At 42.6% G+C, this 19,372-nt stretch overlaps 1 protein-coding gene across 1 annotated transcript; it reads right to left on the bottom strand.

Annotated features, from left to right (window-relative positions):
* Positions 1-13,129: 13,129 nt before the first annotated feature.
* LOC134206154 (uncharacterized) lies at positions 13,130-18,235 on the bottom strand. Its single transcript, XM_062681847.1, has 6 exons — positions 18,109-18,235; positions 15,432-15,584; positions 14,689-15,360; positions 13,879-14,013; positions 13,752-13,820; positions 13,130-13,689 (listed from the first exon to the last, which is right to left on the bottom strand). The coding sequence occupies exons 1-6, from the start codon at positions 18,233-18,235 to the stop codon at positions 13,130-13,132; spliced, it is 1,716 nt and encodes a 571-aa protein (XP_062537831.1).
* Positions 18,236-19,372: the final 1,137 nt, after the last annotated feature.

The raw sequence follows: 19,372 nt of genomic DNA, 5'->3' as shown, positions 1-19,372 counted from the left end.
AGAACCACTGTCTTTTGGATGCTATGGAGGTTATGAGATAGTTCCAGCTCTCCTAAGGATCTCAGAAGAGATTTCGGTTGCTGAGATAACAACCGAATTTATACGCAAATTATACGTCCTCCAGGTGCCACATCTGCTTCAACTCCTCCGCCAAGTCGTGGTACTGCAAAACCTCTTTTTGCGCCCAAAACGGGGGAGCGTAAATGGAATCAGAGCGTAAAAAGAGGGAGCGTTATTTCGAATTTAGGGCGTAAAAAGAGGGAGCGTTATTTGGAATTTTGAGCGTAAAAGGAAGGAGCGCTATTTGGAATTTGGAGCGTAAAAAAAGTTTGCAATCTTCAAGGTAAGCAAAGTTTGATATTTAACGCAGTTTTAGTCTTAAAATGTGTCTTTTACCTATTTCGGTTTTAGGGTCGTCCAAATTGTTTTCGTTATCATGGTCGTCCCATTGTTTTAGTGCTGAGGCCTTAAGATGTTCTTGGTACGCCAAGAAATCATAAGTGGTAAAGATCCTTGATGACACAATTTTCAATGCTTTAAAGTTTTTCGAGAACCTCCGAGAGCTTGGACCTGTGTTTTGTGATACATTGGATAGAATGCAACCATTGCATAGGTCCATGGTCATCCAAGAAAACTCTGGAATAGGCCTTAAGATCTTTCGTCTTGTTTAAATGTGGTACAACCCCTTTGTGGTACATAGAATAGAATGCGTCTGTTGCATAGTTTCACGGTGATCCAAGAAAACTCTGGAATAGGCCTTAACATCTACACGCGTAACCAGAGCTCTTTCAGCTTATTTTAAAAGTGGTACAACCCCTTTGTGGTACATAGAATAGAATGCGTCCATTGCATAGGTTCACGGTGATCCAAGAAAACTCTGGAATAGGCCTTAAGATCTACACGCGTAACCAGAGATCTTTCGTCTTGTGTAAAAAGTGGTACAACTCCTTTGTGGTACATAGAATGGAATGCGTCCAATGAATAGGTTCACGGTGATCCAAGATTGATCAACGGCCCTTGACTGTATGGAGTTCGTAGACTATCTGGAGCCCACGACAACAACAAGAACTATTTGGAATACAAACATATACCAAGAAGGGGTCACACAACTTGTTCATTCTCAAATAGCTGCCTCCATTACGGAGGTTGATCTACAGACCTTGACTCTATGGAGTTCGTAGACTACCTGGAGCCCACGACAACAGGTAATACTATTTCGCATGTAAGCTTAAGTTCTGTTCCTAGAACATCCGCAGTACTTAGATCATCTAAAAACAACCTCCGAAACTAATCCAAATTTGCCTCATATAAATGCTTGAAACTTTTTTTACGCTCCTATAGGGCGTAAAAAGAGGAAGCGTTATTTTGAATTTGGAGCGTAAAAAGAGGGGCGCGAAAAGAGGGAGCGTAAAAGAAGGGAGCGCAAAAAGAGGTTTTGCAGTACTTCGTTATCTTGTTGGTGAATGTTGTTTGGACATTATGGTCTAGCGGTACAGCAATGTGGTTCTATCACAAACGCCCGAATGACACTCGCCCGAATTCCATTCGCCCGAATGACAAACGCTCGAATTCCATTCGCCCGAATAGACCAAACGCCCGAAAAGACCAAACGCCCGAAAAGACCATTCGCCCGAAAAGACCATTCGCCTGAATGGATCATTCGCCCGAATAGAATATATGCCCGAATAAACTCTTCACCTTACTTGATGAAAAGATTGTTTGTGACTAATAAAAAGAAATAGTATATTTGATTTCCTACTTATCTCAAATTTTGTTGAACACGTCTCTCACATGTATCTGAATATTCGTTTCGTTTATGTGTAAAATAATAAGAAAAATAACGACGTTATGTACTTTATTTTTCATAATATTCAAATAATGACTTGATTTCTTTATATATGTAACGTATGCATAAAGTCCTAGGTGGTAGCTTCACACCTCGGGAATGTGGTCCTCAGATGTTTTCCCCAGGACACAGGGACCAAAATTCGGCGGAAAACTTTTCCGAGGTGTAAAGGCCCATTTAACATTGATTATAAATAAAATCTACTCATCACTGTCTTGCAATCCATTCACATAGAAAAAAAGTCAGTTTCAATCGCTCAGCATTGTTGAGAGAATCAGATATTAAAATATGTTTTATGTATGCTGGTCACTTATACCGGTCCACAAACATCATGAAATGAAGCAAAACCTGACGGAATAGCTAGAGCTGTAACGAAAAATAACGTTGCAAGGTTATTTATTTAATCCAATCGTCAAAAATAAGAGGCGCAAATAGGAATTCACCCTTCTTTTCTTCTTACATTGATCTTTCTAAATGTATTGAAGACATGATTTCTTCCCTAAGTATTAAGGTTCAAGCAAAATTCGTTTTAAAGATAAGCAAAAACGAGCCACGTCATATGGGGTCGTACACTTATTACGTAAGCAATTTTTCTCGTTTTTTAGACCCCCCCCCCCCCCCTTGTAAGATTTTTTTCACACAAAATCTTTTTTATTTATATGGAGCGTAAGATATTGACCAACCCCCCCTTCCCCCAAAAGTACATACGTAATATGTGTACGACCCCTATAATGCAACGCCGGTGACGACGTGATGAACTTTTATAAACATCAGAATGTGCGCCTGAGCCTACCAAATAAACGAACTTGAAAAAAACCATCAGAATGTGACGATATATATGTGCATATCGACAGATGCTATATGATAACATTGGACGCAGAACCTTTCCTGCGATCGACTATCCACGGTAATGATGGGACGATCTTTCTATTTCCTTCAATACGTCATTCAGTGTTGTAAGCACAAACCAAGATTTGGATAATTGACGGAACATTATCAACTGCTCCACATCAATTTGCTCACAATTCACGGAACTGTAGGCGTAGGTCAACACCGTCGATTCGTTCCCTTGGTATTAATGCTAAAACACGGGAACGTATGATACAGCCTTTTTTTTCATTGATGGAACGAAATTTATCAGTACATACGTAAGATCCAGAGTATATGCTATTGGATTTTAAGATGGCTGAGATTAATGCTGAGGGACGTGTCTTCCCAAATTCAAGTTTCAAGGATCTTTCTTTCTCCTCAACCAAAGTTTTGTTTTTAGAAAACATCAGCAATTGGGAATACAATCGGCATACGGGAAGGATTACAGACTTCAACTTGCCTATAAAAATTTTGTTACCTTAGCACTTTTTTCATGTTAAGATATAACAAAGGCATTCAAGGAGGTTCGAAAATCTTGCCCAAAGAAACGTGTTTTTTTTTCAGTTGATAGTCGTTGCTCATTCTGACAAGACGTGTTGCTACTTTGCTCCTGTGCTTCGTAACGTAGAAATATGAGTGTTCGGGAAAATACTCTTGTGGTGGATTTCAACGTTCTTCCAGTACGACCTGATGTTGCCAAAGTCCATCAGTTTCTGGAAAACGAAATCAAGTTGAATCTCGCAGACGTCAAAAGTATCCAGCTCCACAACACTCGAAATTGTGTTTACATTGAAATGGTGGACAATGTTACTGCACTGCGCTATGAAAAGGCGCATAATATAAAACGTGTTTTCATCAGCAACGAGAAACGGTTCAAGATTCCTGTGTATGTGGATAGCGAGGCAGTGACTGTGCGAGTGCACGATCTTCCTCCTTCCACACCTCACGCATCTGTTGGTGAATTCATGAGGAAGTTTGGCGATGTGATGTCCATTCAAAGCGAGCGCTGGAAACACTACTTCCCCGGCGTTCCAAACGGAGTACGAGTGCTGCAGATGAGGCTTAAACAACCTATACCGTCGTACATCACATTCGGAAAAGATGTTTGCTTGGTGACTCATCCAAATCAGCCAAAAACATGTAAACAATGTTCTAAACTTGCTCATCCCCAACATAAAATGTTCGGACTTTGCCGTACAGAACAATATCGAAACATCACAAACAGATCCACCACCACCGAACGAAAAAGTATTCTCTGACGTCGATCTCCCGCCGATGAACAACAATTATCCCAATCCATCTACTTCTGCTCCGTGCGCACCTGCTGTAGCAGAAGACAATAACGACGATGATGACGACGACGACAAAGCATCAGCATCTAGCTCGACGACTGAATCGGATTTCATCGAAGCAACGAACAAAAGGCGGCTTTCAAAACGGATTGCAAATTTAAATAAAAAAGCTTGCACAGAGCAGCGTGCCCTGACCACCTGGAAAAGCATAATTATATTGTAATTAGAAATTGTAAATTAAAATTTCAAAGAAAATTGGCTCCGTAATGCCTAATGGCGCATGAGCCTGTTAAATAAATAAGAGATTAAAAAAAAACGTATTTTTTATTTAAGTATTATGTATTATGTAAATGGGGTGTACCCGTTAGGCATAATGGACGTTATACATAAATGACCCAAAGAACAGCCCATGACATAAAGAAAGCAGAATTATGTCAAACGACCATTATGCATAACGTACATTATCCCTAACGTCCGTAATGCGTAACGTCCATTATGCCTAGTGTACTTATGCCTAACGTAGCGAACTCATGTGAATGGTCGCCAATCAACGCACAATAAGACCACTAGAGACCCACAGTATTCCTCGAACTGCCAATATCATTTTAGGGTGGCACAATAAGTGGAATAGGGTAAGTGTACCGGTTTTGGCCATGTTCCTAATTTGGCCAGTTTCTCGCAGAACTCCAAAAATAAAGCAATTTCCGAGAGTTTTATTAGCTCTAACAGGAGATATATCCCTTACGATTCTTCGCTGTGAAAAATGAACGATAGTTTTGGGAAAATATGCATTTTTCAGGGTTGGCCAAATTAGGCACTAAGTTGGCCAAAACCGGTACACTTCCCCTACGCTTTTGAAACGAGGAAGTCCTTTGTTTTACAGCGTTCCAAAACAGTTCCCACTAGAAGGAAGAAATGCGACCACTGATACCCTACGACCACTGCAGGCTAAGAAGACATCTAAAATAGCAGAAAAGAATGAAAAACTAGACAAACTGGTACGTTCATATATTCCAGGTGATTGGCATATTTCTTCTTTTAATATGATTAGGAAAAATATCATATAGTTATAGAATCTGGAGGTATACATAAATATATGACCTATTCGGGCGAATGGTCCATTCGGGTGAGTGGTCCATTCGAGCGAGTGGTCCAGTTGGGCGAATGGTCTTTTCGGGCGAATGGAATTCGGGCGACTGTTACATTCGGGCGTTTGTCATTCGGGCGAATGGAATTCGGGCGTTTGAGATAGAATCCAGCAATGTCGATGAGGGTTACCCGCTTCATCCTTTTGTCGTAGACCACAATATCGGGCCAATTGGCACGAACGAGGACATCCGTTATGATTCCGCGATCCCAGTACAGCTTCACAAAACTATTTTCCAGAACCGGGACAGGCACATATTTGTAGTAGGCGACAAACTGGTTAACCAAGCTGTGCTTTAAAGCAAGCTGTTGGTGCAAAATCTTGGCTACTTCGTTATGACGACCGAGATAGGCTGAATCAGCTAAGGCTGAACACCCGGACTCGATATGTTCGATCGTCTCTCCTACTGAATTGCACTTCCTGCAGCGGTCCTCCACGTTTTCGTGCAATATATAGTGCCGATAGTTCTTCGTCGCAATTACCCGGTCCTGGATGGCTACCATGAATCCTTCTGTTTCCGAGAAGAGTTCACCCCGCACCAGCCACGTATCCGACGCCGCTTTGTCGATATATTCCAGCTCCAGTTGATGGGGGTGCGTCCCATGCAACTCCTTCTGCTTCCACGATGCGATCATCTCGTCGACAGATTTGATGTCGCAATTCAGCTGATAGTCCTCCTGCGCCAGATGCAGGGCACTGAATCCGTGGTCAGCTTCACACACAGCGCGATAGGTTTCGTGGCGATTCTGGCTTTCCACGAAGTATCTTCGCAACTGCTGGATCTGGGAAACACCTAGTGTTTGTATATCGGTGACGCCTCCTCCTCCTACTGTACGTGGCAGGGTAACTCTCTCAATGGACGATTTTGGATGGCGCATGCGATGCTTAGTGAACGCCACTCGTACTGCTCGTTCTAACGCCTCCAAGGCAGTCTTGGTCCACTTCACCACCCCGAAACTGTATGTCAACAAGGGCACAGCAAACGTGTTTATCGCCTTCACCTTGTTGCCGGCTGACAAGAGACTCTTCAAAATACCGTTGACACTATTATTATTACTATTATTCTTTGGCTCTACATTACAACTGGAACTTGGCATGCTTTCAAACTTAGTATTCTATTAGAATTTCCTCAGTTATTAATTGAATGCTTCTCTATGCCCACCACTTCACGAGTACGTACTATGCCCAGGGTGTCGAGAATGTTTTCAAGCCGAAAACATCCTAGACCGGACCAAGGATCAAACTCGCCATCCCCGGATTGACAATCCTACGCCTTTGATCGCAAGGGTAGATGAGGACCTAACTGGAGACCTACAGGGGATGTCCAACATAACTGGGATAGGCAAATTTTGGGCATAATTAGATATGTTGTAACTATGTCAAATATTATCCAATTTGGACAATTTAGAGATGCCTGAACTAGAAATTTAATGTAGTTTCACCATATGTTCATGGAACCGACCATGTCCATCGGATACCGGAGATGTTCCGGGTTTTTCGAAAGTAGGTTCAGAACCGTAAATTTGTGGTGGGTATTAGGATAAGTGGTGGTTAGAAACCACAAATAAAGTAGGGCTCTTTCTGATTGGAACCATATGTTGAAATTCGAAATCGGACCAGTATCAAGTAAGATATGGCCATTTGTTTAGAATCGGTGCCGATCGGGAGTTTTAAAAGGGACCAGGCCACAAATTCATTTGAATCAAGCTTTCTGACCGATCTTCCATTATGATTACATTCCAGAAGTCTTCTGTCACGTCTAGAATGAAAAACCAACCAAAAAGACGGATTCTGAAGTCGCTGGGGCGCCCCCGGGGAACCCGTAGAGGGGACATTTCAGTTTTGGCACCAAAGCTAGCCATGAAAAATGATCTGTTGAACGACCAGTTTTGGCGCTATAACTGGAATATTCCCTTCTACGGGTTCCCCGGGGACAATCCATAGGTCCCGGAAGCGGTCAATGCCATCAATTGTCCATTTTATACTCATACCTCGCTTCCTGATAGAAAACCATGAAAAACGAACCTCGAATGACCAGTTTTGGCGCTGAAACAGAAATGTCCCCACTACGCCCAAGTAACATTTTAAGTTTTATAGCGCTCTTGAAGACCATAATTTACGCTACAAGAGTATAATAAAACCTGCATAAAACCAAAATGTTACTAGGGCGGGTTCCCCGGGGACAATCCATAGGTCCCGGAAGTGGTCAAAGCTATCAATTGTCCATTTTACACTCATACCTCACTTCCTGATAGAAAACCATGAAAAACGATCTGTTGAACGACCAGTTTTGGCGCTATAACTGGAATGTCCCCTTCTACGGGTTCCCCGGGGACAATCCGTAGGTCCCGGAAGCGGTCAAAGCCATCAATTGTCCATTTTATACTCATACCTCGCTTCCTGATAGAAAACCATGAAAAACGAACCTCGAATGACCAGTTTTGGCGCTAAAACAGAAATGTCCCCTCTACGGGTTCCTCGGGGACAATCCGTAGGTCCCGGAAGTGGTCAAAGCCGTCAATGGTCCATTTTATACTCATACCTCGCTTCCTGATAGAAAACCATGAAAAACGATCCGTCGAACGACCAGTTTTGGCGCTAAAACTGGAATGTCCCCTTCTACAGGTTCCCCGGGGACAATCCGTAGGTCCCGGAAGCGGTCAAAGCTATCAGTTGTCCATTTTATACTCATACCTCGCTTCCTGATAGAAAACCATGAAAAACGAACCGTCGAATGACCAGTTTTGGCGCTAAAACAGAAATGTCCCCTCTGCAGGTTCCTCGGGGACAATCTGTTGGTCCCGGAAGTGGTCAAAGCCGTCAATGGTCCATTTTATACTCATATCTCGCTTCCTGGTAGAAAACCATGAAAAACGAACCGTCGAATGGCTAGCTTTGGTGCCAAAACTGAAATGTCCCCTCTACGGGTTCCCCGGGGGCGCCCCAGCGACTTCAGAATCCGTCTTTTTGGTTGGTTTTTCATTCTAGACGTGACAGAAGACTTCTGGAATGTAATCATAATGGAAGATCGGTCAGAAAGCTTGATTCAAATGAATATGTGGCCTGGTCCCTTTTAAAACTCCCGATCGGCACCGATTCTAAACAAATGGCCATATCTCACTTGATACTGGTCCGATTTCGAATTTCAACATATGGTTCCAATCAGAAAGAGTCCTACTTTATCTGTGGTTACTAATATTATTCTGTTTCTAACCACCACTTATTCTAATACCCACCACAAATTTACAGTTCTGAACCTACCTTCGAAAAACCCGGAATATCTCCGGTGGTATCCGATGGCCATGGTCGGTTCCATGAACATATGGTGAAACTACATTAAATTTATAGTTCAGGCATCCCTGAATTGTTCAAATCGGATAATATTTGACATAGTTACAACACATCTAATTATGCCCAAAATTTGCCTATCCCAGTTATTTTGGACGTCCCCTGTACTTTGTCTTTGACGCATTCACCACCAGTCCAACTTTTGTTGCTTCACGTTTCAGGCGGGTGTACAGTTCTGCCACCTTTGCAAATGTTCGGCCGACAATGTCCATGTCATCCGCGAAGCAAATAAATTGACTGGATCTGTTGAAAATCGTACCCCGGCTGTTACACCCGGCTCTCCGCATGACACCTTCTAGCGCAATGTTGAACAACAGGCACGAAAGTCCATCACCTTGTCTTAGTCCCCGGCGCGATTCGAACGAACTGGAGTGTTCGCCCGAAATCTTCACACAGTTTTGCACACCATCCACCGTTGCTTTGATCAGTCTGGTAAGCTTCCCAGGGAAGCTGTTCTCGTCCATAATTTTCCATAGCTCTACGCGGTCTATACTGTCGTATGCCGCCTTGAAATCAACGAACAGATGGTGCGTTGGGACCTGGTATTCACGACATTTTTGAAGGATTTGCGTACAGTAAAGATCTGGTCCGTTGTCGAGCGGCCGTCAACGAAGCCGGCTTGATAACTTCCCACGAACTCGTTCACTAATGGTGACAGACGACGGAAGATGATCTGGGATATCACTTTGTAGGCGGCATTAAGGATGGTGATCGCTCGAAAGTTCTCACACTCCAGTTTGTCGCCTTTCTTGTAGATGGGGCATATAACCCCTTCCTTCCACTCCTCCGGTAGCTGTTCGGTTTCCCAGATTCTGACTATCAGTTTGTGCAGGCAAGTGGCCAGCTTTTCCGGGCCCATCTTGAAGAGCTCAGCTCCAATACCATCCTTACCAGCTGCTTTATTGGTCTTTAGCTGTTGAATGGCACCCTTAACTTCCCTCAAGGTGGGGGCTGGTTGGCTTCCATCGTCCGCTGAACTGACGTAGTCATCTCCTCCGCTGCCTTGACTTTCACTGCCTGTACTCTCAGCGCCATTCAGATGTTCCTCGTAGTGCTGCTTCCACCTTTCGATCACCACACGTTCGTCCGTCAAGATGCTCCCATCCTTATGGCACATTTCGGCTCGCGGCACGAAGCCTTTGCGGGATGCGTTGAGCTTCTGATAGAACTTGCGTGTATCTTGAGAACGGCACAGCTGTTCCATCTCCTCGCACTCCGCTTCTTCCAGGCGGCATTTCTTCTCCTGAAAAAGGCGGGTCTGCTGTCTTCGCTTCCGTCTATAACGTTCCACGTTCTGCCGGGTACCTTGCTGCAGCGCGACCGCCCGCGCTGCGTCCTTCTCCTCCAGAATCTGTCTGCACTCTTCGTCGAACCAATCGTTCCGTCGACTTCGACCCATATACCCGACGTTGTTCTCCGCTGCGTCGTTAATGGCTGCTTTAACTGTACTCCAGCAGTCCTCAAGAGGGGCCCCATCGAGCTCACCTTCTTCCGGCAACGCTGCCTCGAGATGCTGCGCGTATGCAGTGGCGACATCAGGTTGCTTCAGTCGCTCTAGGTCGTACCGCGGCGGTCGTCGGTACCGAACATTGTTGATGACGGATAGTTTTGGGCTGGTTTAACCATCACCAGATAGTGGTCAGAGTCGATGTTAGCGCCACGATATGTCCTGACGTCGATAATGTCGGAGAAGTGCCGTCCATCAATCAGAACGTGGTCGATTTGTGATTCTGTCTGCAGTGGTGATCTCCAGGTGTACCGATACGGGAGGCTGTGTTGGAAGTAGGTGCTACGAATGGCTATATTCTTGGAGGCGGCGAAATCAATTAGTCGTAGGCCGTTTTCGTTCGTCAGCCGGTGAGCGCTGAACTTTCCAATAGTCGGTCTAAACTCCTCCTCTTGGCCAACCTGAGCGTTCAAATCTCCTATGATGATTTTGACGTCGTGGCTTGGGCAGCTGTCGTACTCACGTTCCAGCTGCGCGTAGAATGCGTCCTTATCATCATCAGTGCTTCCGGAGTGTGGGCTATGGACGTTGATTATGCTGAAGTTGAAGAACCGGCCTTTGATCCTCAACCTGCACATTCTTTCATTGATCGGCCACCACCCGATCACGCGCCTTTGCATATCGCCCATCACTATGAAAGCTGTTCCCAGCTCGTGTGTATTGCCGCAGCTCTGGTAGATGGTATGATTACCTCTAAACGATCGCACCATTGATCCCTTCCAACAAACCTCCTGCAGCGCTACGATGCCGAATCCACGGTCCTTAAGCACATTGGCGAGTATGCGTGTGATCCCGATGAAGTTGAGAGATTTGCAGTTCCACGAACCGAGTTTCCAATCGCTAATCCCTTTTCGTCGCAGTGGTCTTCGCCGATGGTTCCGGTCCGTACTCTCTTGTTGATTGTTCGTTGCTTATGATTTTTTAAAGGCTGGCTTGCAGGGCCTGACACCAAACCCCTAAACTTCCGGAGGACCATTCCTCCTTATTTCCGGTGGACCATGGTGCACAGTTTCATAGAGTCCCTCGCTGGCACTCGGACGATGATCAGCCGCCCTAACATGGAGAACAGACGCTGTTGTGAGCCGATCCTGACATGGAGAACAGACGCTCAATAAGATTTGCACCTCCGGAAGGAGCAAACCCCCTTCCCTGTCAGCATACGACCATAGTTCCCACCGGGGTTGGTTACCCGATCTTCCCTAAGGTTGCTCGTATCCCGGCCAGCACCGCGGGGAGGTAGGGATAGGAGTTGCTGGGTAAGAGGCTAAGGACCGCGAGATGGGGTCTATTTTATTCCTTCAGGTACGCGAAGTACCAATGGTACGCTTTACCCAGCATTTGCCGTGCCTCGCCTGACTTGTAATATGCTATATGCTATTTATAGAGGTTAAACGGATATTACGCGAAGTCCTCAGTTATGGGGTTGAGGTATACATATTCGGTATTATTTATGATCAATTGCAACATGCGACACTAAAGTTAGGGCGAAAAAATCGAGATTTCCCAATGGCGTTTGGTGCGACTTAGCAGAACCCCGGCCATATTGAGTTCAAATTTCACTTTTCAGATCAAAATGATCAATATTTGTAATGCTTTTTTGTCGTTTATGTTCCACTCCCCCCACTATTATGGATCAATTAGTGTTGAAACCAATCTTCAAAATTCACTATAAAAATGTAGGAGGTTGGAGCTTTGAATGTAAGAACGGATCTTACATCGCTTATCTATCAAGTTTTGATTGGCACAGTGTTTCATGCATTACATTTCATTAAAATATATCCAAAAGCTGAATATTTGAACATTCACCAAAAACCATATTATGGATCACTTTTGGAAGCGGTCACAATTATGGATCAATTTGGTACATATTATGGATCAGGTATACTGATATTCTCATTTTTATCTATGGTTATCCAGGCGTTAGCAAAATCTAGGAACTTTTTTCAAATCGGCGTAACTGTATTTGACCTTGAAATTTGAAACGACTATTATTCTTTTTATTCGGCATATTTTAATCAGCTGACGTTACTAGCTGATAGATGGGAATCCATTCTTTCTGCTGGGTACATTAGTTGGCCGAAATAATTTGAATGAAGAGCACAATCGCCGTTCCAAAAATCAAGGTCAAAATCAATTAGGCCCCTTTGAAAAAAAATCCTGGAAATATATTATTTTTGTATTGAATAGCGTTTCTTGTTTCAAAACATGTTATTAAGGGGGTCATCCACAAAACACGTAAAGGAACATCCACGCTTTTAGAGGTGAGGGCAGGGCCGGATTTACCCAGAAGGGGGCCCCGGGGCCGACAGTCTGTGGGGGCCCCAGAATGAACAAAAAAAGTTGGTTTTGGTACATAAGATTTGTGGGGGCCCGGGGCCACGGCCCCCCTGGATCCCCCCCCCCCTAAATCCGGCTCTGGGTGAGGGGGAGTTTCTGAAAGTGTGACATCTGGTACACAATTTTTGAAGACTTCATATATTTTTTTAAAATGGTTGATTTTTGCGTGACGTAATTATTTATGGACGTTCCCTAAATAAGATTGAGAAATGTCTTCATTCATAAAAACACTTGTTTTATAAGCAAAAAATACACAAAGTGAAAGATGGATCATCCATAAATTAATTCATGTTTGAAGGGGTGTGGAAGGATGAAGTGGTGACAGATTATCCCCGTCGTCCACTGTCACAGTGTAATTTGGGGGAGCGGTCAATCATCTACTGCTATCATCATATACTGAACATCATATACTGTTTCGAATATTTATTGAAAAAAAAACAGTTACATCAAAATTCATTCTGATTTTAAATAACTTCTCTATCTCTTCTCTAATTCCTCTAAACTATTCCAACGTGAGTCCGATCATCGCGAAACCTTTTTCCCATTTACCTCCTAATTCTTCTTCTTTCGAAATTGATTTTTGTGCTCTACATTCATTCGTCATTGCCGTCCACATTCTGCTTTCTTCCTGTCTTATCTATGCCATTCATGGTCACCTTTTTTAGCGCCTCTTCCTTTTAAACCATTTTCATTCGTCAGTCCTGATATTCAAAGATCGTCCTCACCAGCAACTTCTTCGCTACTTTACTTAGTCCTTCTTCTCTTTCGGTCCCCTTTCGCTTTCACTCATCAGCTGCAGGAGATTCGGTAGCCTTCTTCCTCATCCCGTGGTTTTCTTTATTCTTCTTGGTAGCAGCCTTTGTACGTTTCATTTCTTCTCGCTTCTCCTTCAGGTTTTTTCGCTCTACTATCTTGGCTTTTTTGGCCTCTTCCTTCTTCTTTTGCAGCTGACACCTCTCTTCTTCTTTTTTCTCTTTTAGACGCTTGCGCTCTTCCAGCCTGGCTTTCTGCGCAACTTCTTTTTCTTGCTTTTCCTGATCCTTCTTCTTGAACCATTGTAGCCACCGTTCACTGGTAGCCACCGATGGCACATGTTCTTGACCACGACGCTTACGATCTCCTTTCTTAGGCGGCTCAATTCTTGGCCAGATCAGCACTTTATCGAATGGATCTTTCTGCTTGCAAGTCAAGGTAGATAGCACATTCGGTGCTTCCGTTGCGTCAGATTGTACATACGCTGGTTCTATATTAGACACTGATGTAGATATCTCAGCCAGTGGAACATGTTCTGATGTTTGCTTAGCGTTTGCGTCATGCTGGATTCGCGATTCAGATGTGGAAGCTGAAAAAACAATGGAAATGTTATACCACAAGTTCATGTACTAACAATCTTATGTATACCACCTGAATTCTCAAATATTTCACAATGATCGAGGGAGGCATCACGTGAATTTGGAGCACCGTTTGCAGTTGCTAGGGAAAAAAACTATAATTAAAACGTGTTAATTTAAAATTAATTACAGACATTTACCATAATCATCGTTTCCTCCATTTGGTTGGGGCATAAAGACGCACTCGCCTTCCGGGTCAACAATAAAATCCAAAGTGAGACTTTCATTTGGATTCAGTGGCTCCGTATAAAAAAGTCCTTCAGCTTTATCCTTTACTAGTCGACCCGGCAGACGTTGTCCTGCATAGTAGGCGAAAATGCGCATTATGAACTGCCCATGCGAATTTTCCATACGAATCTTTGTTAGAGTTTTCCACAATTTGCTCAACCTAACTCATGATTTTCGCATGAGAAAATATCATATAAACCCGTCGGAAACTATAACGAATGTTTCTGCTGAAGAAATGAAAAAATCCGTCCAGCCGTTTTCGAGTTATGCGGATACGAACACAGACCATTTCATTTTTATATATAAGAAGATGAGCTTCCAAAAGTTGAACAGCGCTAGCTCTTCAAGTGGACCATACCATGCATCTTTCAGTCTTTTGTCAGAAAACTTAAGAACCTGTTCGGCCGACAGTGCCATTTCGACGTATCGGAGTTGAACTTCATAATCATTTTCAGAAGTTTGACATGCAACTTCGGCAGTTGTATCGCATATGGTAGAAGTTTCCACTGAGTCCTCGAGCAGTTCATTCACATTCGTAGGCAACAAACTAAAGTCAATTGCATTTACATTCCATGGGCATAATCCGCACAAGTTGAACGCCTTTTGGAGACAACTTTTTGAATTTGTGAAGTTATCCACCGCGGTTTTCAAAAGTCCAGGAAAGTTGACTTTCGTTACTCTTGCCGAACTTTTTCCCAGGAGAAAGTCTTTGAGAACTTTACTCCAAATGGCTTTGAATGGTCCAAAGAACATTCGGTCCAGTGGCTGAAGAATTCTCGTAGAATTAGGGTAGAGAGAGATTAGTATTATCCGTTTGTTCAAGCAAAACTCTGTTAATTCAATGTTGATATGGCTTTTATGGCCGTCCAGAAAAACAACAACTGGAAATTCAGCTCCCGTTTTGACAAGCCATGGGTAAAAGTCATTTGTTATGTTCTCGAAGAAGGTCTTGGCTGTTTGCCATCCTTCGTCAGACACACCTACCGACCAACCCTCTGGGACGTTTTGAACGATTTCTTGGCTGATCCTTTTACCAGGGTAGAGAATCATTGGCGGAGTCAAGTCACCATCCGCATTGCACCCGAAAAGAGCGGTAAAACACTCTTTATCTGAGTTATTGCTAACCATGTAGACATTCTCAACGCCTTGTTCGCAAAGAGCTTTGAAATCTTTGGGAACCAGTTGAAATCCCGACTCATCGAAATTAAAAATTCGTTTGGGGTTGCCAAAAATGGACAGGTCGATTCCTTCCTCGGCCAGTATACTCTCCACTTCGAGAAACCAACTCCGGAGAAGATCCTCTGTTACGTTGGCGCCAGATCGTGAGAGGTGGGATGTGTACTTTTTTGTAATTTTCGGATGTCTTTTAAGGAATCGATGCACCCAGTTCTTACCTATTGTGGAGTCAAACAAATAACATAAAAACATTAAAAATAATACGACCTTGTCAAGTGCCAATACATACTTGGAAAGGAAGCTGGTACATTTCGAGTTTTTCGGATCTGGTCAGCCAAATCTTTGACGGTGTTGGTCAAAACAGATTCGCTTACGGGAAATCCTGCTCTAGCCATGTAGATGATCCATTTCACCAAGCGAACTTCTTCATTTGTTCGCAAGACTGTTGGTGGCCCAGGATTGATATTCTTAGGGGGTAACTTAAGATGACGTTGCAGCGTTGTGAAAGGAACCTGGGTAAGCTTTGCCGCCTTACGGATTTTTCCAGTTTTTCGAGCATCGAGTACTGCTTTCTGTAAAGCTTCGGATTTGTATTGCATCCGTTTTTGATGTTTCCTGAAAGTTAAAGATGATACGCTATGATGGGAGGCTAAAGCCAGAGAAACAGTGATAGCTGGTTTTAACTGAATTTTATTGAAATCCAATTTCTTAAAAAAAAAACACCTAAATAAAGACAAAAAAAGAAACTCAATTTTGACGGATTTCCACAGATTCGTCTATATTTGATCTCGGTGGTTTAGCGGACCTGCGAATTCTCAAGAACGATACGGCGTTGTGGGAGAATCACTAGATTCAGGAAAATACTTCGATGGAAAGTGATCCATAATTGTGGGAATCTACTCGTTTCTGGTCACAATTATGGATCACTTGAATATCCTTCAATTTTCAACAGAATAAAACGAAAATGTAGTAAACTCCGTGTGATTTGTGAAAAACATGCCTTAACTTTGGTGTACGGGCCATTTTTTCACTTGGATATGGCATATTTAACTATTTATAAGCTTATGAATGAAGGAACCACTTCTTGTGAAGCCACCAAAAAATGTTGATATTTTGACAGATGCTCAACAGCAAGCTTGCACTTGCACAAAACTACCACTCCTTTTTGGTTGAAAAGCATGATAAACGCAATAAATGTTAGAAAATAAGAGTTTTTATGTCACAAAAATATGTCCGGTGTTATATTATTCATATCAAGCTAGAAATTCATTGTCAAACACAAAAGTGATCCATAATTGTGGGTGATCCATAATTGTGGGAGGAGTTCATATCAGATGGAAATAGTAATAAAAACAACTGCTGTCTATGTGGCTCAATACAAATGATGGGGCCTATCAAAATGCAGAATTTTTTTTCAAAAACTAGGTACGACATAGTCATCTTGTTGTGGGATAAACAAACATGATTCATGAATGGCACTTCATAATCGGAAATTATCATTTACGTGGTTTGAATTAATTTGCTATAAGGGTACGCTAATAGTATTTGCCACGAACTTGGATTTGCTCATCGAATTCCAATTATAGAAAAAGAGATGAAAATTGTTCTTCTACAAAACGCCAGCTAACGTTTGGAGAAAGCCTACAAATTTGGGCAATACCACGTTGTAAAAAGAAACCCGTAAGATGCATCAACAGATAAGTCGAAAGTTTCATTCAACGATCGACCGAACGACCAAGTTAAAACTTCAAAACTGTTTGTTTATTGTGTACTGCATCCGATACGAGTGGAACGCGCGCACGGCGGCGGTGCTCACCGCAATATCAATGACCAGCCATCACCTACATTTTCCTGATTGCCTACGACGAACCAATCGGTGAGGAGCGCCGAGTACCCAAATTGGAAATCGAATCAAATTTGCATTCGGAGATACACCTATAAAGTGCGCCTATTTATGATTGGCCATTTTCAGTAGGCATGCCTAAGCCAAACTATATCAGTGGAGCAGTATGGACAAAAAATAGCCAATAAATAACTAGACGCAACGGTTCCAATTATTGTACACGGCGCTCCAACGGCGGACGCGCCGGCAGAGAAAATATTTCCTGCTCTACGGTAAAAAGATCAACATACCTCAGCTACTCACATTGATTGCACTTTCGTTGGGTGCAAGAGCGGTATCCAGTGGCCGATTTGTTTACACACAACGTGTGCTTTCGTCGGTTTGATTCACTACAGATGTCTTACCAAACAAAGAGATTGAATTAGTTCAGTAAAATGTTTGATAAGTACTATTTGAATAGTTTTAATTCATAATTTCGGTGTAAAGGCAATTAAATTAAATTTAGCCTGTGACTGGTTGAAAAATCATTACTTGACAAGGCTAGCGTTAATGAAACCATGCGATGGCACATGAATAATTATTGTTCGTCTCATAAAATCCTATTTGGCGATCGTTGATTATTAAAGATTATCTGGCTTCGATGAACATTAGACTAATTGTATCAAAAAGGAAGCGATGATGAGATAGCAGAGTTTGATTCGAAGAATAATTATTATTATGAAAAGGTTCAGTACCTTGAGGAAGAATTCCTGTAGAAACAAAGTTTTGTAGAATTACAAAACCACTGTCTTATTCGCTTTGTAAATTCCAGCAATGTTATATTACAGAGAATTATTCTGAACGACTTAACAAAGAGTGTCAGGATGAATGTGCTGTAAGGTCAATTTCCATATTCTATCGAATATATCAAATATACGATAAGGGTCTGGTTTAGGTGCATGATTTTGTGGAGCAGGACGATGGTACTTCAATTTTTAAGTAAATGCAATAATTGCGTAGATTGACTAATTCAATCTTCACAGGACCAAAACTTCAGGCTCCACAAAACAAGCCGTTAAAATTTGCTCAATCAAGTCGTATTAAAACATTGCATACGTTGGGCAGGTGTGTACTCCGCACTTACTTCTTGGTTGTCGCAGGTGGGTGGAGTTCATAAAAACTCTCACTTTTCTCTCGTTCGATTGCCCACGTCCCACAACCTCCCGAGGCATTGCTTTCAATCGATTTCCCCGTTGATTGTCCGGGGTCATAACGTGTGACCATCCGCGTATGAAAATATATAATCCACTGCATTTTCCCCTTCTTTCCGGGAAGAAAGCCAAGTTGTATGGAGTAGAGGTGCTGGCAGCAACAAGCTTCACCCCGCTGCCCATTGGCAGTTGATAAAATCACCTACGGTGGAAATTGCTGCCATTTGTCGCGGTGTGGCACAGGGGAACTGCTGAATCTCGATGGAATTCCTTTCTCGGAGGGTTACGACACGTCGAGTTTTCACTCTCTTCAATCACGCGACCGGCGGTGGCGGATCGGCGGGTGGTGATCCATCAACGTATGGCGACAATTGCAATAGCTATGGCGAACCGTATAAAGAATTTGCGTTGTTTTTCATCCTCGCAGGTCAAACCGGGCGACGTGTAGGGGTCACTTTCGTTCCACAGCCAAGATTCAATGCAAATTAATAAACGGTGCTGATCTGTAGCTTGTGTGTTCGTTACTTTCGCTTCAAGCTACCTTTGTAGCTAGTTAGCACCGTGAAAGGAATGGCTTTTCTTCTCTCTGGTTCTCACTGGTTTCATCAAGGATAAAGTTGATGCTTGTTCTTGTTTTCGAATGAATTACAAAAATCTTTTTTTTTCAATTTTTACTTGACTCTATCAGTTTGTGTGTTTATTTGGATAATCTGTTTTCATTTTGTTGAATATTGTCCAGAATGTCTGAAATAAATGACGAACAACGAATATTTGAATTCGTAACTCAAACTCCATTAGTCTCCAACATTAATACAAAATTTTTTCTTGCCTAATGATGAAACTTTAAATTAACCGTTGTTTTGGATCTCAATCTATTAACAATGTAAAACTAAAGTGAAATGTATAATTATCAATAAATCACGAATCTACCTACTTTGGTTGAGACCGTCATTTTTCCATACTGTATGAAGAATGAACAATATTTGCATAATGTATTTCGACAAAATGTAAATAACTACACGTAATTTACGCAACTAGACATATATCGCAACTTTTTTTTCACATTTCATTAGGCAACTCTAATTAGACTTATTTTACTTTGCGTACGGATGCACGGCAGCGTGGAAACACGAACACATGATCATTACCCAACTGAAAGCAGCATGAATCAAAATATCATAGTCGGAGTCAAATTAC

This window comes from Armigeres subalbatus, chromosome 1 (assembly GCF_024139115.2).
Source record: "Armigeres subalbatus isolate Guangzhou_Male chromosome 1, GZ_Asu_2, whole genome shotgun sequence".
Classification (NCBI taxonomy): Eukaryota; Metazoa; Arthropoda; class Insecta; order Diptera; family Culicidae; genus Armigeres; species Armigeres subalbatus.
The sequence above is the reverse complement of the archived record's forward strand: the minus strand, read 5'-3'. Positions and strand labels throughout refer to the sequence as shown.